Genomic DNA, 27869 nt, shown 5'->3' with positions numbered 1-27869 from the left:
AAAAGTTTTAGGAATATATTATTCAACAATCAAACAAGATGTGATTTGTTGAATATTTTTTCCAAAATCAGCACATTTAAAGATCTATATGGGAAGTTTCTCCTGTGACAGTGACATCTCTTTTTTTTTTTTTTTCTGTTGTAAAGATAAACAGTTTTGGTGGCTGCTGGCATTGTGGTGCAGCAGGTTAAGCCACTGCCTACAACACTAGCATCCCATACTGGGTGCCTGTTCAAGTCCCAGCTGCTCTGTTTCTGATCCAGCTTACTGCTAATGCACCTGGGAAGGCAGTGGAAGATGACTCAAGTCCTTAGGCCCCTGCACTCTGGGAGATTCAAATGGAGTTTCAGGTTTCTGGCTTTGGTCTGGCCCAGCCCTGGCTGTTGCAGCCATTTAGGGAATGAACCAGCAGATTTAAGATCTCTTTCCGTCTCTCCCTCTAATTATGCCATTCAAAAAATAAGATAAATCTTTGAAAAAAAAGTGTTGCATACATCATGGTGTAGTACAAAGAGCTGGAAGTCGGAAAACTTGGATTTTAATTCTCATTCTGAAGCTGACAAGCTGCTGAAACTGGACCAGTTCTCTTACCTGTCTTAGTCAATATTCTAACCTACAAAATGTGGCAGATAGTACCTACTTTGCATAATAGTATCAAATTATCATAAAATTGGAATATGCATTATTTAAAACAAGAAGCTTTACATAAGTGTTTTTAAATCTGAGCTTTTTAAAACTCTGAGTTTTGAAAATACTCGGCATTTCAAATAGTTGTTAAACTGTAAAATATTAACACTCTTTTTTTTTTTTTCTTTTTTGACATGCAGAGTGGACAGTGAGAGAGAGAGAGACAGAGAGAAAGGTCTTCCTTTGCCATTGGTTCACCCCACAATGGCCGCTGCAGCCGGTGTGCTGCAGCCGGCGCACCGCGCTGATCCGAAGGCAGGAGCCAGGTGCTTCTCTTGATCTCCCATGAGGTGCAGGGCACAAGCACTTGGGCCATCCTCCACTGCCTTCCCAGGCCACAGCAGAGAGCTGGACTGGAAGAGGGGCAACCGGGACAGAATCCGGCGCCCCGACTGGGACTAGAACCCGGTGTGCCAGTGCCACAGGCGGAGGATTAGCCTATTGAGCCGCAGCACCGGCAATATTAACATTTTGTAAATGAAACAAAATCTGAAAGAAAACAAAATCAAATGAACCCAATGAAAAAAGTGCTGATGTTAAAACTATTTTTTTAAACCAGAGATATAATTTTTCAGTAGCTTAACTTCATTCTTGTGTAGGCAGTGTTAATGCCACTCAAATCTAGTAATTTTATATAAAAACAAAAACTACCCCTGATACTATTTAAGTACTTACATGAAATGCTTGAAAATATTTTTGGAAGTCAAGTCTTAATTTTATTAAGATTCCCTGAATTCCCAGGACCTATCTTAAAAAGTTAGCTTCAGTGTATGATCACCTAACATTTGACTTTCAAGCCTTTATGGTACAATCCTATATTAAGCTAATTCTCTACTGTAAAACACATACTGTAAAACACATACTGCTATGCTGTGGCATAGCAGGTAGAGCTGCTGCCTACAATGTCAGTATCCCATATGGGCACCGGCTCAAGTCTAGGCTGCTCCACTCTCCACTTCCGATCCAGCTCCCTGCTGATAGCCCGGGAAAGCAGTCAAGAATGGCCCAAGTGCTTGGGCCCCTGCATCCATGTAAGAGATGTAGAAGAAGCTCCTGGCTCCTGGCTTCATATCAGTCCAGCTCTGTCTATTGCAGCCATTGGGGGAGTGAACCAGTGGATGGAAGATTTATCTCTCTTTATCTCCCCTTTCTCTCTAACTCTGCCTTTCAAATAAACAAATAAATATTTAAAATAAAGAAGAAGCAGCACCAACTGAAAAGCTCTAATGCAGCTAATTTTTAAAACATTCAGATTCTTTAAAATTCTATAGCCAACAATATGCTGTCTTAAGATTGTATTTTTATTGCTACAGAAAAAGTAAAGAATCTCTTTGAAATCTGGACTTCAGCAAATTTTAACTGAGGGACTATCTTTAAAACCCAGAATTCCTAGAACACTTGTTGTTAACTCAAGTGACAAGCCAGGAAATCCCCTATGTAATTTCCAAAAGGGAGTTTTTCCAGTAATTTAACTCACAGAAATGAATGTCTAAGTTACTTTCCTGATCTTATTTGGCAGCTATACCAGAGAGTCTAAGGTCAGGAGACCACTGCAGAAAGACTGTTCTATGCTAATGCTTATAAGTTTTAAAAGCATCAAAATAATTCAGTTATTTTTAATGTTTGTGGGTAAGTTTTTTTCTGTTCTTTTCATAATGAACAAGTATTTTTTTTTTTAAAGAAAAAATCTCAAGAAACAAATCACTTAAAAGTACAAGATTGAAAAATAAAAAGGACAAGACCATAGATATTTACAAATCCACTCACCCTGCAGGAGAGATGCGATGAAGGCAGTTGCCACGCTGCTGGAGCACAGAAGTATGGAATGATCAAGGTAGTATTTTCCTTCTGGAATCCAGCCCAGTATAATTGCGGCTACAGCTGCTAGAAAACCAACGACTGTTGCCTGCACCTAAATTTTTTTATAAAATCCAACTGAATTATTAATTTAAAAAACATACTTGAAAGGTTTTTGATTATATAAATATTGCATACAAGAACACAGAAGAAATACTGCATATGGTAAGTGAGCTGCATTACCTCTGAAAGAAGCTACTATATTTTTTAATATTTCCTAAGACAGTAGGTTCTCCAACTGACCTGATCTGGTGGCAACAGGCATAAAATGGGATCAAGGAATATGTTTTTAATATGCACCCCAAATGGTTTCAATGCTCTGATCCACACCAAAGAAAACACTACCTTCAGCCTGAAAAGCACCCAATCCACATATCTGCAATTTGACTCGAAAACAGTGTGAACAAGAGATTGGATTTTATAGTCAAATGATAGGTTCTACCACTTAATCCTATGGCAAGTTATTTAGATCCATTCATTCAACTAGCATTTATTTAGACTCTATCACATACAAGATGTTATGTTTAGCATTGGGCTACAACAGCAGTCGAAAGAGATTTAGTCCCTCTTCTCAGAGTTCTTGGTCCTCAGGAAAGACAGATATTTTAAAAAAATAGCCTCACGAACAATCACTATGGTGATTAATGTTTTAAAAACTTTCAGTTTCAGGGCCGGTGCTGTGGTGCAGCGGGTTAACATCCTGGCCTGCAGCGCCAGCATCCTATATGGGTGCCGGTTCGAAACCCAGCTGCTCACCTTGTGATCCAGCTCTCCACTATGCGTGGGAAAGCAGTAAAAGATGGCCCAAGTGTGTGGGCCCCTGCACCCGCATGGGAGACCCGGAGGAAGCTCCTGGCTCCTGCCTTCGGATCAGCATAGCTCCAGCTGTTGCGGCCAATTGGGGAGTGAACTATCAGATGGAAGATATATCTCTCTCCCTCTCTCTCTCTGCCTCTCCTTCTCTGTGTAGCTCTTTCAAATAAATAAATAAATAAATAAATCTTAAAAAAAAAAAAAAACTTTCAGTTTCAATGCAGGCACTGTGGTATAGCAGGCTGAGCCACTGTCTGCAGCACCCACATTCTATATGAGCACCAGTTCCAGTCCTGGCTGCTCCACTTCCAATCCAACTCCTTGCTAACGGCCTATGAAAACAGCAGAGGATGTCTCAAGTCCTTGGGCCCTGCACCCATGTAAGAGACTAGGAAGAAACTCCTGGCTCCTAGCTTAGGCCTGGTATGGCCCAGCCCCGACCACTGGGCCATTTGGGGAATGAACCAGCGGTAGAAGACCTCCTTCTGTTTCTGTATCTCTCTCTCTCTCTCTTTTTTAAATAAAAAAAATAAATAAACTTTTAAAAAGGAAAGATAAAAACCTGCAGTTTCTAATCTGTAAGATGGCAGTGATATTAACAAGCTTTATACATTTATGTAATGAATTTAAATCTCAAAGCGTTTCTCACTGTGCTAACACAAAGCAACACTCAAAAAACTACAAATAACTCTAGGAATCAGATGAACACAATGTCAGAACTAAAAGAACCCCTAAGGGAATCATTTATTCTGCTGATTCTTCACTGTGTTTGCCACGTGGACCCTTTGGCAACCTGGTGAAAACTCTACAGAACACAGTTCTCCAGGGCTACAGAAGCACTCATGCTTTAAGTATAATTTTTTGGTGTTCACAGACTCACAGAAGCCAATCCACAAACTGGAATCAAGTGCTCCAAGTGAAAAATTCCCAAGTCTGACTTTGCCATATGGTACATTAAAGGAACAGACAGAAACAGACAGTCCAGATAACCCAGATTCACATATTCAATCGTTCTATATGCTAAATCATAGTTCTCAACCACTCATTAGAGCTCTTGGTGATGTCACCCACAGATTCAGAGCTAAGATTCAAGCTATAAGCACCACTGCAACTGCAGTGGTTGTTAAAATAATACAGTATTTTTATATTGGTTAATAAACAACAAAATAATAGTACCTTAAAGCAGTAAAATTAATTAATAATATAAATTCTAATACTGTGATTCCAAGTCTTTCCTGGTTTGACACGCTAACACAAGGCTAGGGAACTGCTGCAGATATCGCAGTGTGAGTGTGTGTGTTTCTAAGGAAACAAAAGCACACAGCTGAGATGAGGAACTCCTATTCTGTAAACCTACAAAAAGATGACTGCTTGAAAAATAACTGTACCCAAGAGAAAGCAAAGTCTGGGTTCAAGTAGTGGCTGGGGGGTTAATGGGAGATACTGGTGCAGGGCATACCCCTCGTGGTAAGGTAACAGTTCCTCAGATGGAACTGTGCACTTTGCTTTATTTGACAAATTATATACTAGCCCTAGCAGCTATTCTGTAAAATAGTGAAGAAACCCATGACAGGTAATCAGCTTGGGACCCCAATTAATATCCAAAAGAGTACACCCCCTCCAGCAAGTGAGAGCACGAGCCTCCTCTGTCCTTTCCACCCTCTCCACCTCCAACCTCACAGCCAGTCTCCAGGCAAAAAAGCCTTATGTCAGCCTAGCCCTTTCCCCTCTCCACACTCATCTACTGCCTCACAAGTTTCAGCAGGGAAGACTCAGGGAGAGAATAATCTCTTCCTTCAGCCCTACCAATACTCCTCTACCTTCCTTTCTTCTTGCTTTTTTCTACTACTAACTGGGCTCCAACTAATGCTGCCTCACTAGCTGGTACCAGTTCTGTCCTGATGGGGCAGCTTGGATTCCCTGTTCTTCATACATCCTTGAAGGTATGAGGCAGAAAAAGATATGGTAAAACCAGATTCAGTGAATCCCCAGTCATCTCCAGCTCTTATCCTGCTCAACGTAGTGTGCATCCCCTAATCTCATACTAGCTAGAAAATGCCTAGGTTAACTGCAGTCTTCTGTCTTGAAGACAGAAAGAGTAGGGGGAAAGGAAGAAAGGATACTCACCTACGACTAGGAAAAGCCATAGATTATACAAAATCTCTGGCTTACTACATACATAATTGGTACTTTAATGCATCAATTTATGTTAAGACTAATAACATTATGGCTGGCGCCGCGGCTCAATAGGCTAATCCTCCACCTTGCGGCACCGGCACCCCGGGTTCTAGTCCCGGTCAGGGCACCGGATTCTGTCCCAGTTGCCCCTCTTCCAGGCCAGCTCTCTGCTGTGGTCCGGGATTGCAGTGGAGGATGGCCCAAGTCCTTGGGCCCTGCCCCCCATGGGAGACCAGGAGAAGCTCCTGGCTCCTGGCTTCAGATCAGCGTGGTGCACCAGCCGCAGCACGCCGACCGCGGCGGCCATTGGAGGGTGAATCAACGGCAAAAAGGAAGACCTTTCTCTCTGTCTCTCTCTCTCTCTCACTGTCCACTCTGTCAAAAAAAAAAAAAAGAAAGACTAATAACATTAAAAAATTAAAGAAATCTCAGACAAATGGCTGATCAAAATATACAGGAAAAAGCTCAGTTAGGCAGATGATGTATTTATAAAAAAAAAAAAATCAAAGGAGAAAAATAGCACCCAAACAATGAAGTGTCATATATTTACTTTTACAGACACTAACACAAATTCTGCCTTTATTACAAATCTATGGTAGAAAATGTTTTGCTTTTTTATATTTTCTATATTTTTCCTATTTGGAAGAACTCAATCAATTTCTAGTTAAGAGTAACTTTCGGCCGGCGCCACGGTTCACTAGGCTAATCCTCTGCCTGCAGCGCTTGCACACCGGACCGGGTTCTAGTCCTGGTCGGGGCACCGGATTCTGTCCCGGTTGCTCCTCTTCTAGTCCAGCTCTCTGCTGTGGCCCGGGAGTGCAGTGGAGGATGGCCCAAGTGCTTGGGCCCTGCACCTGCATGAGAGACCAGGAGGAAGCACCTGGCTTCTGGCTTCGGATCAGCGCAGTGCGCTGGTGGCAATGCGCCGGCCCATAGCGGCCACTTGGGGGGTGAACCAACGGAAAAAGGAAGACCTTTCTCTCTCTTTCTCACTAACTCTGTCAAAAAGAGAAAAAAGAGAGTAACTTTCAGAGGTCATGGGTATCATTTCATCACTTTTTCAAGATACTGAAATAATGGTAGACTTCAGAGTACTCAATTTATATCATTCTTATGGACCCAAGGTCCATAAGCCCAAGATCTGTAAACAAATATGTGTACTACTTACCTGCTTTAAAGCCAAGTTGCCAATTATTAGATTCCACTTTTCAATGGGTGAATCCATCTTCCCAATATTTACCTGTTAGGGTAGATATTTTCATATATTACTGAATAAATGCCATCTGCTCTGTTTAAGTCTTTAAGTCCAAGCTAACTTTTTAATAAATCTGATGACCTTTTGTTGTGTTTTGGTGTGTGTGTGTGTGTGTGTGTGTGTGAGAGAGAGAGAGAGAGAAAGTGTGGCTTAAAAAACAAATTTTGTTATGGTTCCAGAGGCTGAAAAGTCTAAGACTAAGTTCCAGCAGGGTTTGGTGTCTGCTAAGGGCATTTCCTTGGCTTACAGATAACCACCTTCTCACTGTGTCTTCACATGGCAGAGAAAGAACTCAGACTGAACTTTGAAAATCAATTCTGAATTCACTAATGGCCTTGCATCTAACATTTGGCTTGACTGAGACTTCTGGAAAAAGTGTATTTTTTCAGTTATTAATCTTATAAGAATTAATAGACTAGTTAGTATTATCCACCTATTCACAGATGCTGTTTTATAACATCATCAGGTATCATCCTAACAGGCTGAATTTTGTGTATTGAGGCCCAATATAAATAATTACATAATTTTAAGCTTCCCAGTTAATCTCACATGTAAAAACAGTATAATTTGGACAATTATTGTTCAAAAAACAAGATATAAACAAATCATTCATATAATTTGTACTTGAGTCATAACTAAAATGGTTACCAATAAAAATAAATTCACAAATTTTGATTATGTACTTGAGTATTAAAATTTATACGTATGTCTGCTAGATGAAAGAATATCTCCAAAATATCATTCACATACTCAATTGTTATATATGCTATTTCCCAACAACTCAGGATTCAAAAAATGTATATCAAAATCTGCCAAGTATTTTTAAGATTTATTTATTTGAGAGGTAGAGTTACAGACAGAGAGAGGGAGAAACAGAGGAAGAGGTCTTGTATCCCCTGGTTTACTCCCCAAATGGCTACAATGGCCAGAGCTGGGCCAATCTGAAGCTAGGAGCCAGGAGTTTCTTCCGGTCTCCCATGCAGGTGCAGGGTTCAAGCACTTGGGCCATCTTCTACTGCTTTCCCAGATCATACCAAAGAGCTGGATCAGAAGTGGAGCAGCCGGGACATTAACCAGCGCCCATATGGAGTGTTGGCACTGCATGCGCAGGCTCAGCCAACTATACCACAGTGCCAGCTCCTCTGCCAAGTTCTTCTATGACTAATCATAGGCTTAAAAAATACTATAATGAGTTGGGTTCAACTATTCATATGCTTGGTCATAGAAGATTTTCAAATAGAAAAAAAATAAAATCTAGGTGAACAGATGAAGATATACATAACAGTTGTTCATTACCATTAATTTTAATCATTAACAAACCAGAAAACTCTCACTGGGTTCAACCTGACAAATTAAGTGCTGTGCCAACATTTCCTGTCAATCTGGAAAACAAACTCTATTTTCTAATCTCATTCTGGACTTCAGACTTAAAGCACCCAGAAAATGCAAATACTGAGATTTCTCTGTGTCTCTGAATAGATATTCATGCAGTCTTTATTTATATATTATTACTAAGACTTGGAATCTAAGTTATTGATGAAATTCAAGTGTGTAGCTCTGGCAACCTGGGGGCTTTGCTAAAGTGAGTTATAAGGTACAAAAGCAATGTTTAAAGAATAAACCTTGAGCGAAGTGTTCGGCTTCAGCTCGATATGAACAGACAGAATTTTTGACCCCCGATTCCTCCTTATCCCGGCCCATGTGTCGGAAGTTGGGATAGCGAGAGCAGCTTCCGGGGTACTCTGGGCCGTGGCGGACCGCGGCCGCCCTCCCCTCAGGACAGGTACCGGAGCCCGCACCACACGCCGCCCTACGGGCCCCAATCTAAGCCTTACGGGAGCGGCTACTCTTCGCGACACAGCGGCAGCTTCTGGGGGGCCGGTTCGGGTCTCTGTCTCCTGACGGCTACCCTGGCTCCTACTCCAAGTCCCCCGCGGGGTCCCAGCAGCAATTCGGCTACTCCCCAGGGCAGCAGCAGACCCACCCCCAGGGTTCTCCAAGGACATCTACATCATTTGGATCAGGGCGTGGTATAGAAAAAAGAATGTCTAATGACTTGGAAAATTATTTCAAGCCTTCAATGCTTGAAGACCCTTGGGCTGGCCTAGAACCAGTATCTGTAGTGGATATAAGCCATCAGTACAGCAATACTCAAACATTCACAGGCAAAAAAGGAAGATACTTTTGTAAATATTTGTGAAATTCATCTGGAAGCTTCAAGTGTCAGGAACATCTTGGACAAAACTTTTACTTGTGTAATTAAGTTGAACCAAATGATGATGACTTTGAGTAACTATAGAGCCTTCTTGATATTTTTCATCATATCAAGCATTATTAGTATTAGAGCAGAAGACAAGATAATTTTCAGTATTTAGCTCTCTGGAAGTATCTACCACATTTTAGAAGATTTACAGTTTCTGTATACTTAATATTCCTGGTTAAATAATGGACATTTGTCTTTTAATGTTTTTCCAGTGTTTCAAAATAAAATATTTTGTATTTCTAAAACAAAAAAAAAAAAAAAAAAGAAAGAAAAAAAGAATAAACCTTGTGGCTGGCAGTGTGGCTCAATGGATTAAACCACAGCCTGTGATACCAGCATCCCATACTGGAATATCTGTTGGAGTCCTGGCTATTCTGCTTCTGATTCAGCTCCCTACTCATGAGCCTGGGAAAGCAGCAGAAAACGGCCCTAGTACTTGGGCCTCTGCCCCCTACATGAGTGACCTAGATGGAGTTCCAGGCTCCTGGTTTCAGCCTGACCCAGCCCCAATTATTGTGACTACTTGGGGAGTGACCCAGAGCATGGAAGATCTCTATCTCTCCCATTCTGTCACTCTGCCTTTCAAACAAATAAAATAAATCTTAAATTAAAAAAAAACTCAGGTTTGGAGTTCAAGAAATAAATAAGATAAAATAGTGTTTAAAAAAGAAAAAAAGGCTGGTGTTATGGCTCAGTGGGTTTAGCTGCTCCCTATGATGCTCGCATCCCATATGGGCTTCAGTTTGCATTCTGTCTGCTCCACTTCCAATCCAGCTCCCTGTGAATGTGTCTCAGAAAGCAGTGGTAGATTACCCAAGTGTTTGGGCCCCTGCACACAGGTGGGAGACCCGTATGGAGTTCCAGGCTCCTAGCTTTGGTCTGGCTCTGCCCTGGCTGTTGCAACCATTTGGGAAGTGAACCAGTGAATGAAAGATTTGTCTCTCTCAGATAAATAAATAAACCTTAAAAAAAAATTTTTTTTTAAAAACCTCTTAGGTATCTATACATACAGGAAGCAATCTAAAATGATCACATGAAAAAGTATAAGACATAAAGACTCCAGGGCTGCATGATGGCCACTGTAAATATTTATACATTAGGGTGTAGAAAAGGATCAACAAAAGTGGGAGTGGCACAATGTAACTGTGACAAATTCACATGATACCATCATCAGCAGTACTTTCTAAGGCCTGCAAGTAAATTCCTCATATATAACATTAGCTATAGCATTAGGCTACAGTCTGCCAGTGAATGAAACTTGCCTCAGATTTGGAAGGCCCAAATGAAGCAAAGGCCATTAGTTCTGGACAGTGCAGACCTCTTTGCTGCAGGACACATGTGGTTTTCTCTCCCTGCTCTAGTGCTTAAGGCTACCTCCCTGATTCTCCTACCACAGATCACTTCTCCAACCTCCCCCAGATTTGTCCAACTTCCTTTGTTAAATTCTCACTGCCACAATATACACCATGGTTCTGCTTCCCTGATCAAACCCAGAATGACAGTAGAACCTTATTCAATTACTCCATGTTACAAAATGATAAAGATTATACTCTCATTCCTTACAGATCTAGAAGTTCCTGAATGTTCAATTACTTTAGTATAAAATAACTAAACCCATATATAATATAATATAAAAAATAAAGAATATATTCATGAATAACTTTATAAAGCAAAGATTTTAGAAAGATTAAAAAGTAAACTAAAAATAAATATTGACTCAAATCTACCTTGTTAAGAAAACAGTTATGCTATAGGCAGGCACTGGGGAATGAATGTGGTATATAAGACCATGGAAAATTGACTTTATTGCTTCCAACTTGTAAAAATTGCACCAAAAATTGGACTAACCCATTCTGTTATCTATTAGTTTAGGGATAACATGAAACACCTGTTTTCCACAGAGGTGGAGAGGGGAAAGTTTGTGTGTTCTCTCTAAAGGTCTTTGCTAGACCTACTTTATTTGATTAGCTGACCTAATGGTGTTCAGCTAGAGAAATCAAGAACATGGAAGGTGATATAACAGACCATGATCTGATAAAGACTTCTGTGTACCCCAAATTTTTTTTAAAATTATAGATCTTTTTTAAGATTTATGTATATATTTGAAAGGCAGAGTTACAGACAGAGAGGAGAGAGGCGGGGGGAGAGAGAGAGAGAATGAATATGAGAATCTTTCATCTGCTGGTTCACTCCCCAAATGGCCAGAACTGGGCCAATCTGAAGCCAAATACCAAGAGCTTCTTCTGGTACATGTACACGAGTACAGAGGCCCAAGGACTTGGGCCATCCTGTGCTGCTTTCCCAGGCCATCAGCAGAGAGGTGGATAGGAAGAGAAGCAGCCAGGACACAAATCAGCGCCCATATGGGATGTCAGTGCCCTAAATGGGGACTTAACCTACTATGCTATGGCATTGGTCCCTACATGTATCTTAAAGTGTTAGAAAAATGGGCTAATAATTTCATAGAAATACCAACTAGTTCACTCATTAAGACATTTGTTTAATTATTCTAATACACTCTGCTTTAGTTCTTTGAATATATTTATACCAGTTTCCTTGAAAGACTGTTAAGTCTCACATCAGCCCACATGGATATGCTTTTCATTGACTGAGTATGAATCATACTTTTTTTGAATATGAATCACATTGTTCAGTTTCTTTTCATATCTAGTAATTTTTGGCTAGAAAACACAGTGTAGATAATCAATTACAGTGACTCTGGATATTGTTATCTTCTTGTGAGGAGTAGTGGGTTCTCCCTCTAATCGGCAGCAGCTGACTTGCCTAGACTCAAACCATAGATTCTTGTCTCTCCTCTCCCATAGTACAGAGTAGCTCATCTCTGCTGGGTTCTTTTGGTTACAAATGATTGCTCTTTTTTTAGCCTATCCTTTTAGAGAACTCTTCTACATCTGTGTAGTTTCATAGCCAACCAAAGATTTGGCAGCATTCATACTCAGATTTGGGGGCTCACTCTCTCTGCAGTCCTCTACTTCAAGGATAGCCCCCTAAATTTCCACTTGCTTTGTCAGGTCCAAGCTTTGTCATCTGATAACTGATGCCAAGAAGACTACTTTATGACACTATATGTCTACTTTATGACACTATAGCCATGAATAGGTCATACAAAACACTCAGTAAAAAAAACAAGCAAAATACAAATCTTAGCCAATATATTAGTTTTATAAATGTTGGTCCAATTCACATTTCTTCCTGTATCTTAAAAACTTTTGGGGGCCGGCGCTACGGTATAATGGGTAAAGCTGCTGCCTGCAGTGCCAGTATCCCATATGGGCACCAGTTCATGTTCCGGCTGCTCCTCCTCCAATCCAGCTCTCTGCTGTGGCCTGGGAAAGCAGTAGAAGATGGCCCAAATCCCTAGTTTGAGCAAATCTTATACTCAGATTGGGGGTCTTAGCTCTTCTTTACTTCTAGAATTTCTTCCCTAAACTCTTAAATTACCAGCTGTTCTGACAGCTCTGAACTATGTCTTCTGTCACAGACTGGCAAGACTATAAGGTTTCTGCCACATGAGATCAGAGATTAGAGAACTCCTATAGGCAAAATCGCCACAAACTCTTCAATTCTTTTTTTTTTTTTTTTTTTTTTTTGACAGGCAGAGTGGACAGTGAGAGAGAGACAGAGAGAAAGGTCTTCCTTTTTGCTGTTGGTTCACCCTCCAATGGCCGCCACGGTTGGCGCACTGTGGCCGGCGCACCGCGCTGATCCAATGGCAGGAGCCAGGTGTTTATCCTGGTCTCCCATGGGGTGCAGGGCCCAAGCACTTGGGCCATCCTCCACTGCACTCCCTGGCCACAGCAGAGAGCTGGCCTGGAAGAGGGGCAACCGGGACAGAATCTGGCTCCCCGACCGGGACTAGAACCCAGTATGCCGGCGCCACAAGGCGGAGGATTAGCCTATTGAGCCGCGACGCTGGCCTAAACTCTTCAATTCTTACCCATTGTAGTTATGGTCTTTTTAGGGCAAACTTTTTTTTCCTCCCTTTCACTTTCTATCACCTTCAAGTAGCTCCTCTGAATACTGTAATTATGAATGTTTAGGAAGGTTCATCCAACTACTTCATTCTGCACTAATTGGAATCAGAAATCCTGGTATTTACTTTTATATAATCCAAAGACTTTATAATAAAATGTACATACTAAAATACACACAAACTAGTATCTTCCTGAACATACAAGCAGGAAGCAAACATTCACTGTCTTGACTGTGATGATAGATCTACAGGCATATATTAAATATTAAAACTCACTGAACCATAAACTTCAAATGTGTGTAGTTTACTGTACCTCAGTTGTATCTCAAAAAAGCTGCAAAAACAGTAGGAAGCTAAAAACTTATTGACTGAAACAGTTTCAGATTAAATATAAATAGTCCTATTCCACAAAGTTATGACTACAGATTGATACTTATAGCTTAAGAAAGATCCTTAAGGGCCAGCACTGTGGCACAGAAGGTCCTGTGGTGCCAGTATCCCATATGGGTGTCTGTTGGAGACCCTGCTACCCCACTTCTGATCCAGCTCCCTGCCAAAGTGCCTAGGGAAAAACAGTGAAAGATGGCCCAGGTGTTTGGGCCGCTGCACCCACATGAGAGACCCAGAAGAAGACCCTGGCTTCAGATTGGCCCAGCTCCAGCCACTGTGGCCATCTGGTGAGTGAACCAGCAAATGGAAGGCTTTTCTCTCTCTTCTCTCTGTAACTGTTTCTCAAATAAATAAAATCTTTAAAAAAAAGTTCTTGGAAAAGTTTGAAGCAGAAGTTAGTTCTGTTTAAAGTAGTGGTGTAGCAAGTTAAGCCTCCACTAGTAACACCAGCATCCCATATAGGCACCGGTTCGAGACCAAGATGCTCCACTTCTGACCCAGCTCCCTGCTAATGTGCCTGGGGAAGCAGAAGATGGCCCAAGTGCTTGGGCCCCTGCATCCATGTGGGAGACCTCAAAGAAGCTCCAGATTCCTGGCTTTGACCTTGCTCAGCCTCGGCCGCTGCAGCCACTGCGGGAATGAACCAGTGGATGGAAGAGCTCTCTGTCTCGCGTCCTCTCTCTGTTACTCTGCCTTGCAAATAAATAAAAAATAAATCTTTAAATAAAAAGTGCTTTTCACATTGTGCTAGGCCAATTACTCCAAATAAACAGTTTTAAAGGCTTTTTAAAATATATATGTTGGGGTTGGCATTGTGGCACAGCAGGTTAAGTTGCAACTTACGATGCCAGCATCCTATATGAGCACCAGTTCAAGTCCCAGCTGCTCCAGCCTGGCCCAGTCCTGGCCACTGTGGTTATCTAGGGAGTGGACCAGCAGATGGAAATCTCTATCTCTTCCACTCTCTCTGTAATTCTGCCTTTCAAATAAGTAAGTAAATAAATATTTGACATATAGATATAAAATCTTTAGGACTGTGGACAGCGGTTTTTATTCTTACATCAGCATTCAAAAATTTTAGACCTTAGATCAGACCTTTTAACTCAACAATTTATACAATCACTGTACTTATTTTCTAATTACATACTACTGTTAATTTATTTTTATAATGATTTTACTATATTTTTACTATAATTTTATCTAAATTATTAAAAAGATAAGATAAGGGAAATTTTCCAAGCTAATCAGTTTAGAGGTAAGTTTTGACTCAAAAGGACAAAATAAAGTCATTTGGATTCATCATTATTTAATTTCCTTGTTAAAATATGAAAACTTTTAACAATACATCTTTTTATACATGAGCATTTAATCTCCAGCTTTATATAATAACAAGTGTTAAAGATAGCTGATCTTCAACAGATTGACTAGGCTAAATTCCTATACCTTATGTTTAACATTCTCTATATATTTTCTGAAGGCCTTCCTTAAATCCTATAATCTTATTTATACTAATTCTCCTGCAAATAATCATAAAAATGACAAAAGACCCTTTAATAAAGCAAAAAGAGTGAGGTAACGACAGAATGGCCCTCTATAGCTATGATATTTTACCCTTACTTTTATAATTGACAATAAATACTACACAGAAACATCAGAAGAAATTTTAAAAGTCCTGCACATAAATGAAAAAGTTAGCTTTCAAACTTTTAAGTTTGTTTTAAGTTAAAAAGGGGTAGTCAATTGGTGCAGTGGTTAAGATACCACTAGGGAGCCAGCGCCATGGCTCACTAGGCTAATCCTCTGCCTGCGGCGCCGGCACACCGGGTTCTAGTCCCGGTCGCTCCTCTTCCAGTCCAGCTCTCTGCTGTGGCCCAGGAGTGCAGTCGAGGATGGCCCAAGTGCTTGGGCCCTGCACCCACATGGGAGACCAAGAGAAAACACCTGGCTCCTGGCTTCAGATCGGCACAGCGCGCCAGCAGTAACGGCCATTTAGGGGTGAACCAACGGAAAAAAGGAAGACCTTTCTCTCTCTCTCTCTCTCACTGTCTAACTCTGCCTGTCAAAAAAAAAAAAAAAAAAGATACCACTAGGGATGCCACAGCCCCACGATGGAGTGTCAAAGTCTGAGTTTCAGCTCTGCTTCCAACTCTAGCTTCCTGTTAATATGTACTCTGAAAGGGAGCGCATGAAATTGGGTCCCTGTCACCCATATGGGAGATATATCTAATCAAGTGTAAGCATGGATATGCAGGTATAGAAGGATCTATACCAAAATATTAATAGTGATTATGTCTAGGTAGAGGACAAGGGGTGATGTTAAGTTTTTCTCTTTACACGTTTTCCCCTTTAATTCAGTTTTTACAATAAGCATATATTACTTCTATGATCATAAAAAATTGAAATACCAATCAACCAACCACCAAAGCTTAAAGAATCTCAGTAACTGATTCACTTCATGTCTTAAGCACAGAATATAATAGCTAGGACACCCTAGCATCAGAGGAGGCAAATTTCTTTTTCTTGAGATTACACATCCATGATAATTTCCAGGGTATGATATCAGGTATAACCTACTTAGCATAGACCTGAGGTCTAGCATTTTACTTGATAGACAAAGAAAAAGCTCTTTTCCTGATACAGGCTCTCCATGAAAGAGAAGCAGTACAGGTAACATACACACGGTGAGGCAGGAAAAAACTTACTGCAGTGGATAATCTGGATGCCAGTGTCATTTCCAAGTTCCCTTTGAGACCAAGGAGTGCAGGAACTAAAATGAAAACTTCTGTAACTTTTTTGAACACCTCCCAGTGCTGTAAAAATAAGATAAAATTTTCTGATACTTTAAATAAAAAAATATTTTAAAGCAAAGACATTACTAAAAGTCCCAGCCATTTTTTCAAGTTTGCATTTCCATTTTGAATGACTATGTAGGTCATTTTACCAGAGAACATTTAGCTTAACCCCATCCTCCTGAGCTTTGAACCTTTAAGTTACTTTAAAAGACTCAGTGATGCCTGACAGGTAACTACATCTAATTCTATATCTAGCTTGCTACACAATCCTTATGCTCTTAAACTGTATTCCTTTATAATGGCAAGAGTTAGGACAGCTAGCAGTTAAAAACACAGACTCTTGGGTAGATCATCTGGATTTGAATCCTGGTTCCAACATCAATTACACAATCCCACAGGATAATTACAGCACTATTACCTAATTTCACAAATGATAAAAATAAAGATTCAGAGAGGTTAAATACTTTTCCCAAGGTCAAAAAATGGACAGCAATCAACTGGATACAAGATTTGTGATTCGAATCCTGGGTTTGTTACTAACTGCCTGTGTGATCCTCGATGAGTCTTATCTGTGATCTCAATTTCTTCATCCCTAAAATAAAGATTATATCCATCCTATCTAGCCTCTGGAGAAATAACATAAAAAAGAAAACAGACACGTGCTTTCTAAATTGTAAAGATCTTACAAATATTTAATAACACTAAGTGAAATTTTACAAATGCTATTAAGAGGTGACTGTCCCAGCAAGACTTCATGGACTAGGCACATAAACTTTATGCCAAAAAAATAAAGAAATTATGGAATGTGTACTCTATAGAATACTACACAGTGGTTAAAAAAAAATGAAATCTGGTCATTTGCAACAAAATGGAGGAATCTGCTGAGTGAAATAAGCCAGCCCCAAAGGGACAAATATCATATGTTCTCCCTGATCTGTGACAACTAACTGAGCACCTAAAAGGAAACTTGCAGAAGTGAAACTGATACTATGAGAAACAACAACTTGATCAGCCCTTGACCTGACTGTCAAGGAACAGCTTACTAATTTATTCTTCTTAGTATTTTCTTTTTCTAGTTAACATCATTGGTTGAACTCTTTAATTAACACACAATTATTCTTAGGAGCTTAAATCCAACTGAAAATTGATCCCTGTTAAAAATAAGAGTGGGAATAAGAGGCAGAGGAGAAGTACAGTGCAGTACATGCTCACTCAGACTTACCCCTAAGGGTAAAGCTAGAAACATGCCATGGGACTCCAAATCCCATTAAGTTGGCAGGTACCAATGCCACCTTAACTAGTTAAAGTGATCAGTTTAAGTTCATAACTGATCATAAAGATAGGATGAAGTGTCAAAGGGATCACATAAATAAGACCAAGTGTTTGCTAATAATAATTGATAGAATTAAAAAGGAGAGAATGATCCAACATGGGAAGCAGGACACATAGCAGACTCATAGAATGGCAAGTGCCCTAAACAGCACTCTGGCCTCAGAATCAGCCCTTAAGGCATTCAGATTTGGCTAAAAAGCCCATGAAAGTTTCTCAGGCATGGAAAGCCACGACACTGTGGCAAAAAATAACCTAAATGAAAGATCTCTATGAATGAGATCCCAGTGGAAAGAACAGGCCATCAAAGAAGGAGGTACCCTTCTCTGAAGGGAGAAGAGAACTTCCACTTTAATTATGGCCTTGTCTAAATAAGGTCAGAGTCTGTGGACTCAAGAGGCTTCCATAGCCTTGGCAGCTCATGACAGTGAGCCTTGGGTGATTACTGACACCATAAATAAGAGTGTCAATTGTTAAATCAACAGCAGGAGTCATTGTGCACTTGCTCCCCATGTAGGATCTCTGCCCTTAATGTGTTGTTCTATGAGAATTAATGGTAAAACTAATCTTCAAACAGTACTTTATACTTTGTATGTCTGTGTGGGTGCAAACTCTTGAAATCTTTACTTCATATATATACTAAGTTGATCTTCTGTATATGAAGATAATTAAAAATGAATCTTAATGAAGAATGGGATGGGAGAGGGAGTATGGGATGGGATGGTTTGCAGGTGGGAGGGTGGTTATGGGGGGGAAGAACCACTATAATCCAAAAATTAATCCAATAAATATAATTCAAATAATATAATCCAAATAATTTACTTATAGGTTATTTTGAATTTTCTAGATAACAAATCTTATTTTCATATAATGACAATTTTTCCTTCTGCTTAAAGTCTATATATTTTATTTTTTCTTGCCTCTTGTAGTTATTAGAACAATATTAGATATGGTGATAGTGAATATCTTTGTCTTAGTCCCAACTTCAGGAGGAAATATTTTTATATTTTACTTCTTAGTGTAATCTTTGCTATAGATTTTTTTGCAGGACCATTTATCAGATTAGGGAAGATCTTTTCTAGCCATTGGTTCCAGACTTTCATTTTTTAATCATAGATCTATATTTATAAGTTTATCAAATGTCTTATTAAACTGATATTATTTTCCCTTTTTACCATACATATACTTAATTATATTAACATTTTAATGTTAAACAAACCTTACATTTTCTGAAATAGATCAAAAAAAAAAAAAAAGAAGGTAAGATTGAAAAACAACAAGGGGCATCCCATGGGCACTGGTTCCTGACCTGGCTGCTCCACTTCCAAGCCAGCTCCCTGCTACTGCGCCTGGCAAAGTACTTCGGCCCTGAAGCCACGTGGGAGATCCAGATGAAGCTCCTAGCTCCCTGGCCTTGGCCTACCCCAACCCTGGCCATTGTGGCCATTCAGGGAGTGAACCAGCAGATGAAGATCTCTGTCTCTCCTTTCTCTGTAATTCTTTCAAATAAATATATCTTAAAAAAAAAAAGATTGAAAATGAAATAAAATTGCCCATATTCACAGATCTGGTTATGACGAAGAAATTTTTAAAGATTCTTAGGTAAAAGTAAGATTAATATGTCAATAACTCCTACACATTTATAAATAAAATAATCAGGGGCCAGCACTGTGGTATATTAGGTAAAGCCACCGCCTGCAGTGGTGGCATCCCATATGGGTGATGGTTCAAATCTCGGCAGCTCCACTTCCAATCCAGCTCTCTGCTATGGCCTGGGAAAGCAATGGAAGATGCTGGGAGGCAGCAGGTGATGTCTCAAGTAATTGGGTTCCTGCCATCTATATGGGAGACCTGAATTAAGTTCTTTGCCCATGGCCTTGGCCTGGCCCAGTGCTGCCTATTATGGACATTTGGAGAGTGAACCAGTGGATGAAAGCTCTCTCTTGCCCTGACTTGCTCTCCCTCCCTCTCTTTTGCTTTCTCTCTATGCCTCTCTGCCTTTCAAATTAAATAAATAATTTTTTAAAAAGAGAAATGAACCAAAATCAGCTTATTTGCTGCAGCAGCTATGATACCATTGTGATGACTTGCAAAAATTATTTTAAGTTGATAGCTTTCATTCCCCACTGGTACTGGTATTGTTATCTATTTTAAAATTCCACATAACTTACATAATTTCTCCAACTGATGGTGGGAAAATGTTTCAATTTATGTATATTTTCCATTTAGAAAAACATGCTATCTGTGGAACAGTGTCTTACAGTCACAACGATCTGAGATTCTTCCACGAAGCAACCAATGAAAGACAAAGGCACATTACAGGATGATGGATCTGGCACTTTCCCAGAGCCAACCTTTCTCTGACTAAAAAATGAAAACTGACAACAGAATGTTACATTTTGGCAATTTACTACTTTAAAAAGATAATTATATAATGAGTAGTCCTCTGGCTATAATACAGAACTCCTACAAATCAGTAAGTAGCACATAAATTTTTAAATGGATAAAAGATTCCAGATGAATTCACGGAAAAATAAGAAAAGATACTAAGCATTTAGTATTTTACATCTGGCACATTAGTTGGGATGCCCCTGGAGGCACCTACATCCCATATCAAAGTGCTTGAATCCAGAGTCCAGCTCTGCTTCGGATTCTGGCTCCTGGTTAATGCATACCCTAGGAGGCAGCAGGAGATGGCTCACATAGTAGAGTCCCTACCAACCACATGGGAGTCTCAGCTTGAGTTCTAGGCTGCTGGCTTTCGTCTGGTCCAGCCCTAGCTGTTGCAAGCATTTGGGGAGTGAACCAGCAGATGGACAATTTCTCTGTCTCTCTCTGCCTTCCAAATAAATAAACATAATTTTTTTTAAAATAATGAAAAATGTTGATTAAAATATGATAACATTTTGTTGTCATTTGGCAAAAATAAAAAAGGTCAAAATTTCTAGGGGGCCAGCCTTGTAGCACAGTGGGTGAGGGCACCACCTGTGATGCCATCATCCCATACAGACACCAGTTTGAGTCCTGGCTGCTACACTTCCAATGCAGCTTTCTGGTGGGAAGGCAGCAGAAGATAGCTCAAGTACCAGGGCCACTACCGCCCTTATGGGAAATCTGGATATAATTCCAGGCTCCGGGTTTTGGCCTGGCACAGTTCCGGGTATTGTGGCCCATTTTAGGAGTCAAGTAGCAGATGGAAGATCTCTGTCTATGTCTCTATGTCTATCACTCTGCCTTTCAAATAAATGAAAATAAAACTTAAAAAAAAAAAAGAATTTCTAAATGTTGTTAGGGTCTTAGAAAAATAACAGCATTGGGCCCGACGCTATGGCATAGTGGGTAAAGCTGCAGCCTACAGTGCCAGCATCTCATATGGGCGCCAGTTCGAGTCCTGGCTGCTCCACTTCCTATCCAGCTCTCTGATACACCTGGGAAAGCAGCGGAAGATGGCCCAAGTCCTTGGGCCTCTGCACCCATGCGGGAGACCCAGAAGTTTCAGGTTCCTGACTTTAGATAGGCCCAGCTCCAGCCATTGCAGCCATTTGGGGAGTGAACCAGCAGATGGAAGACCTCTCTATCTCTGCCTCTGCCTCTCTAATTCTGCCTTTCAAATAAATAAGTAAATATTTAAATAAAAAAGAAAAAAATAGTATTTACATATCAATAGAAAGGTATAAATTACTACAAACTTTTTGCAAGCTAATTTACAAGTGTCCATAAAATTTTAAACATAGCCTAATACCCAAAGATAACCACTTTTTAAATCTATCCTATGAAGATACTTATATTAGTATAAATATACTTCTAAGGATTATTTTCCCACTAGTATAGAAGAATAAGTAAACTTACATCTACAATGAAGAATAAGTAAAATTCCATCTACAATGGAAGATGAAATATTTTAAAATACAGAAAATCTTCATATAGCAATTTGGAAAGATGTACAAAATATACTATCAAGCAATGAAAATTAGCTTCACAAAAATAGTATTTCATTTTCATTTTTGAAAATAACTCACATTAATGTATGTACTCATATACAAGCAGAGAAGTTTGCAATGTATATATAACAACCTCTTAATGATAGTAATGTCTGGAGAAGAGGAGAGTTTTAGTTTAGAGATGAAGAATGGATGATACTCTGACCCTTTTTGGATCTACAGAGAAGCACTATTTTATCATCAGAATGATCAGAACTTCTGGGGGGGAGGGCAAGTTTGAACCCCATCTAGAAAAAGAAGATTGTCTACCAGAGTCAGCAGCCACTCACTTTACTAAGGAATAATAAAATCTAAATAAATGTTTGGGATTAATAGCCTATATACAACATTTTGTATTTTTTTCTTATTTTATATACAACATTTTCAACAGAAATGCAGTAACAAAAAGACAATCCAGTGAAAGAAAACTCACCTGTACTATATCCAAAACCATGCCAGCTGAAACTGTTCCAAAGCCAGCCAGCAAAAATGGCACAAGTATCTGCAATGCCATGATGCCACTGGACTCTCTCGGTAATTTTTGGCTTGCTTCCACAATGACATCCTCATCCCCGTCACTAGATATATCCTCATCTTGTAACATTGCAGTAGTTTCTGAAGTCTCTCTCCCATCACAGTAATTATAGTTGGCATAGTCATCATACTTTTGGCTACAACCCGATGGTATATGTCCATTATTACCGTGAAAAGACTGTTCTGAGAAACCGTGATATTCCATGTGTTGCTCAGATCTATTGCTAAAAGTCTGTGTTGCCACTGATAGTCCATCTTGCCAAATGCCATTTGCTTTTTTGTGTCTCTCTTCTTGATTTTTCTGGTAAATTACTGGAACCATACTCAACAGTAAGTTTAAAAACTTATCAGACTGAATTGTGTTTAAATTTAAAGTCCAGTCTACACAGCCTCCTCCACTACCTAAACCACCATTTGTTTTACTAGTAAGAGATCTTCCTTTACTATTAGTCATATTGTCATCGCAAAAGATCCGGTACTCCTGAGATCTCAAGCGCCGTGAACCATAGCAGATGAAGCAGAACCACATAAACACTTGTTTAAATTAAGTTGTTAGCTTCATTGTGTAGAAAATGCTTTCACTAATAAAAGGTGTTCAGAAGTTCCACGAAGGGACTGGATCTGGAAAGAAAAAAAATTAAAAATTATTGGTTAAAATACCAATTAAGACACCATGTCCCATATCAGAGCACCTGGGTTCAATTTCTGGCTCTGGCTTGTGATGCCAGCATCCACCAACACAAACTATCGGAGACAGCACAGACTGGCTCAAGAGATTGGGTCACTGTCACTACATGGGAGATCTGGAAGGAATTCCCAGCTCCTTGCTCATTCCTAGCTGTTATGGGAACCTGAGGAATGAACCAGCAGATGAGAATTCTCTATGGTTCTTTCTTCCTCTCTGCCTCTCAAAAAATAAAAATTTAATTTTAAGATAAATAATATTAACTATCTCAATGTTTAGATTATCATATTTAGATGTAGAAAACACATGAGTTCTTCAATCCTACAATATTGATACTGTACTTCATGGGCTTAAAACATAGCTTCTTTGTGCCATACTATTGCTGTTGTGTATAGAAATAGATTACAAAGCTACTACTTGGGCTCATTTTGATAAAAAGCATTTCTAATCTTTGTATACTTTATGTAACTAGTATCTACACAAGGTCTTCAACTCCCTCTGAAGTTCTGCAGTGGACAAATTTATTTCAAAAAGTGATGGTTTCCATTCCTGTAGAGAAGACTCAGAATCAAATTGATACAACCCCTAACACCCATTTGTATACAGCAAAAGGTAAAGTATATGGCGTTTTACTTAAAACATTAAATAATAAGCCCTATCATTTTATCTACAACTTGATATATTTTGCTATTAAAATATGAAGAGATAATGATGCTATTTACTTGTTAAAAAAAAAAAACTTGCAGATGTCCTTTATACTGTTCAGGGTGTTTATTTCAGGTATAAAATTAGGTTGAAGTCATATTCGTATTTGCAGCTCTGACACACACACACACACACACAAATCCATTATAAGAGACTTAGGAATACAATTCCTTCTGTTATTTAGGAAATCATCAAACTGAAAAGAAATTACATGTATACATGTCCTCCTGCATTTTGCAAGCCAAAGAAAGCTTGCATTTATTTAAAAGTGCACTCTGTCCATTCACACTTTTCAAATCTGCTCTGAGCCATAACCCCAGGGAATGACCTTGAATGGCTGACCCGTAAACAGATTTTCCCTAAAGACTTTGAATTAAGAGACACAGACACACTGCAACTAGTCAGACAGTGATGGACACTGAAGCTGCAAAGGACATATGAGAGTACTTCAAAATATTCACAGGAAATGTAATTAAATAAGCTTATTTTGGTGGAAAAAAAATGAAATCCATGAACATAAGGGATCTTCAAGAAGTCAGTGGAAAGGGGCCAGCACTGTGTCATAGCAAGCCAGGCCTCCGCCTGCAGTGCCGGCATCCCACATGGGCACTGGATCATGTCCTGGCTGCTCCTCTTCTAATTTAGCTCTTTGCTTATGGCCTGGGAAAGCAGTGGAAGGTGGCTCAAGTGCTTGAACCCCTATACCTGCATAGGAAGCTCTTGGCTCCTGGCTCCTGGCTCCTGGCTCCAGTTCAGCCCAGCTGCAGCTGTTGCAGCAATCTGGGGAGTGAACCAGCAGGAAAGAAAGGTGGAAGACCTTTCTCTCTGTCTCTCCCTCTGTCTATAACTCTACTTCTCAAATAAATAAATAAATAATCTAAAATGAAAAAGAAAAAGAAGTTCATGGAAAACACATATTCAAAAGTCTATACACGGATTTCAAAAATTTGGAGCACCAAAATAAATTCATCCTTTAGTTCCATGATCCCATGTGCTTTCTGAAGTACCCTCATATGCTATGTATACAGCTACAGAGCCCATTTGTACTACTGCTGCTACAGCTGGAAAGGCTCTCAAAGCCACCTATCACAATGGGTCTCGAGGCCTCAGGTTTTCTCGGGAGTGTATAGGCCTGTCTTACACTTCTAAGAGTACGGGAAATCAAGAAATTGGCACTTGGGGCCCAGAGTTGTGGTGTAGCAGGTCAAGCCACCACCTGCAATGCCAGAATCCCATACAGGTGCTGGTTCATGTCCTGGCTGCTCCACTTCTGATCCAGCTCCCTGTTAATGGCATAGGAAAACCAACCAGAGGAAGATCCAAGTGTTTGGGTCCCTGCCACCCATGTGGGAGACCTGGAAGAAGCTCCTACTTCAGCCTGGCCCAGCCACAGCCCTTCCAGCCATTTCAGAAGTGAACCAACAGAGAGAAGTTCTCTCTGTCTCTCCTTTTCCTTCTCCCTCTCTCTCACTCTCTCTCTGTCTCCCTCCTCCCTTCTCCCTCTCTTTCCCTCTCCCGCTGTAACTCTGCCTTTCAAATAAATAAATCTTTAAAAATAAAAAAACTTTATGTGCCATGATTCAAACACTTTGATTGAGTTGGCTGCATTAAATATTATTTAACAGTTTTGTTCCAAAGACTCTTTAGATGATAAGCATGGCAAACACAACGGCATTTCAGACTTAGTGCCTTAGATCCTTGTTATATGAAGTATTGGTCCAATAGCACTGGCATCATCTGGGAGCTTGTTAAAAATGTAGGATCAAGGGCTGGCGCTGTGGCGCAGTAGGTTAAAGCCCTGATCTAAAGCACCGGCATCTCATATGGGCACCGGTTCTAGTCCCAGCTGCTCCTCTTCTGATCCAGCTTTCTGCCATGGCCTGGGGAAGCAGTAGAAGATGGCCCAAGTCCTTGGGCCCCTGCACCCATGTTGGAGACCAGAAGAAGCTCCTGGCTCTTGGCTTCAGATCAGCACAGCTCTGGCCGTTACAGCCATCTGGAGAGTGAACCAGTGGATGGAGGATCTCTCTCTCTGTCTCTACCTCTCTCTGTAACTCTGTCTTTCAAATAAATAAAATAAATCTTTTTAAAAAACATGTAGAATAAGGGCTGGCATTGTGGTATAGTGGGTAAAGCCACCATCTGTGAAGCCAGCATCCCATATGCACACCAGTTTGCGTCCCAGCTGCTGCACTTCTGATCCAGCTCCCTACTAACGGCCTGGGAAAGCAGTGGGAGATGACCCAAGTGCTTGGGACCCTGTACTCACGTGGGAGATCCAGAAGAAGCTGTAGGCTCTTGGCTTCAGCCTGGCAGAACCTTGGCTATTGCAGCCACGTGGAGAGAAAACCAATGGATGGGAAGATCAATCAATCTCTCTCTCTTTTTTTTTTTCTCTCTCTCTCTCCCTCCTTCCCTCTCTAACTCTACCTTTCAAACAAATTTTAAAAATTTAAAAGCTTTTTAAAAAAATGTAGGATCTCAGTCCTCACTGATTTTTTAAATCAAAATCTGTACCTTTAGTGTCATCCCAAATGATTTGTGAACTCAGTAACATCCAAGAAATATCTCCCAATATATTCAAAGGAAAATCTGATTTACATCTAACAGACCAAAAACTTGACAAGTTAGACTTTCAAACATAAACAAGAATGTAAGCAGTGTTAACACACACAGCACCACAAGTACACGTGTAAACTGTAAATGGCTTTGTTAAGTAATTTGGCATGTCCTACTAAAGTTGAAGACAGCCGACATGAGCCAGCAATTCCACCCCCCAAGCACCTACCTGGAAGAAACTCTTGCATTATTCACCAGAAAAGGAATGTTCTTAATAGCATTTTTCATACTAACAAAATAAATTGAAATTAATCCATAAGAAAGTATAAATTGTGGCATTTTCAACAATGTAATATATGAGGAAGAATATGATAAATCAAAATTTCAAGGGAATGGTTACATTTGAGGAAGTGGAAAAAGCCCATGGAGGTTTCAAAAGATTGGTAATACTTTTTAAGCTTGAAGACTCAAAGTACCTTCTTTGTTAGTGTTTTTTGCAACAGTTGCCTGTGGACTGCAGCATAAAGCATGAGGAAGAAGAAAGCTTTACCACTGAAAGCCATTAGAAGTTTGGAACTGCTTATTACCACACCATAACCTAACAAAAGCTAACCAAAAATGTATATATTTTAAAAAGGAATTTGAATCACAGATTCCTATCCATTTCAGTTTAAGAGTCTCTCTGATATATTAAGCACTTAGCAAGGGTAGAATCATTTGGTCTGGCCCTGCCAAAGCAACTGCATGCAGAACTAGAAATTCAATAAATCAATAGCAGGCTAATTTTTAAGTTGATGATTTTGTATGGCCTGTGAATGATCTTGGAAATATACAATGTCCCTTGGCAGAAAAAAGTTCCCCAGCCCTGAAAGCTTCCAGTGTATGGTTGAAGAAATTTTGGCTTTTTCTAAATTTTTATTTATTTATCTTCTTAAGACAGAGACAGAGATAGACAGAGGGACAGAAGAGTTTCCATCCCCTGGTTCACTGCCCAAATACCTGCAACTGGCAGAGCTGGGCCAGGATGAACCAGGGAACTGGGAACTCAATCCAAGTCTTCCAAGTTTCAATTACTTAAGTCATCATCTGCTGCTGCACAGGCTGGGTATTAGCAAAAAGTTGGAATCAGGAGAGGAATGGGATCTGGAACCCAGGAACTCCAACATGGAAGGCAAGTGTCTTAACTGCAAAGCCAAATGTCTGCCCAAAGAAATTTTAAAAGCGTGACTTCCAAATATTTGGATCTCATAAACCAATAAAATTTTCTCCCAAATTTTATGAAGTTAAAAACTATCTTTCCTCCAAAATAATCAAACATCTGAAAACTAAAAATGAAGAAAGGACAAAAATCGGTTCATACTTTAAAAAAAGGACAGGACCAGTGCTGTGGTGTAGTGGGCTAAGCTTCCACCTGCAGTGCCAGCATCCCATATGAGCACTGGTTCCAGTCTCGGTTGCTTCTCTTCCAATCCAGCTCTCTGCTATGACCTGGGAAAGCAGTAGAAGACGGCCCAAGTGCTTGAGTCCCTGCACCCAAATGGGAGACCTGGAAGAAGCTCCTGGCTCCTGGTTTCAGATCAGCTCAGCTCCAGCCATTGCAGTCATCTGAAGAGTGAACCAGCAGATGGAAGACCTCTCTGTCTCTCCCTCTCTCTGTAACTCTGCCTCTCAAATAAATAAAAATCTTAAAAAAAAAAAAAAAAAAAGACAGCATTTCCACTGTACATATCTAGATTTATGGAAGAATTCCATATTCCCTGTGAAAATTTTGTCACACAGTTCAGCACTGGTCTACAAAGTCATGTCAGGGAATTATTAACAAAAAATAAATAAACTGATACTGGACAC

General features: G+C 40.0%; 1 protein-coding gene and 1 pseudogene across 6 annotated transcripts in view; one reads left to right on the top strand and one right to left on the bottom strand.

Moving 5' to 3' along the window:
- The window catches only part of SLC41A2 (solute carrier family 41 member 2), a 149747-nt gene that overhangs the window by 90942 nt on the left and 30936 nt on the right, over positions 1-27869 (bottom strand). For 5 of the 6 annotated variants that reach the window (XM_062202990.1, XM_062202993.1, XM_062202988.1 and 2 more), the window contains exons 2-5: positions 21972-22693; positions 16140-16247; positions 6704-6775; positions 2455-2599 (exon numbers count right to left, since the gene is read on the bottom strand). In XM_062202990.1, coding sequence (XP_062058974.1) covers positions 2455-2599; positions 6704-6775; positions 16140-16247; positions 21972-22601 — 955 coding nt within the window. In that variant the 5' untranslated portion in view covers positions 22602-22693. The remainder of the gene's footprint in view (positions 1-2454; positions 2600-6703; positions 6776-16139; positions 16248-21971; positions 22694-27869) is intronic. The other variant, XM_062202992.1, reaches the window with a different exon arrangement.
- LOC133767561 (M-phase-specific PLK1-interacting protein-like) lies at positions 8443-9024 on the top strand (annotated as a pseudogene).

The sequence above is a fragment of the Lepus europaeus genome, chromosome 10 (genome assembly GCF_033115175.1).
Source record: "Lepus europaeus isolate LE1 chromosome 10, mLepTim1.pri, whole genome shotgun sequence".
NCBI classification, from domain to species: Eukaryota; Metazoa; Chordata; class Mammalia; order Lagomorpha; family Leporidae; genus Lepus; species Lepus europaeus.
The sequence above is the reverse complement of the archived record's forward strand: the minus strand, read 5'-3'. Positions and strand labels throughout refer to the sequence as shown.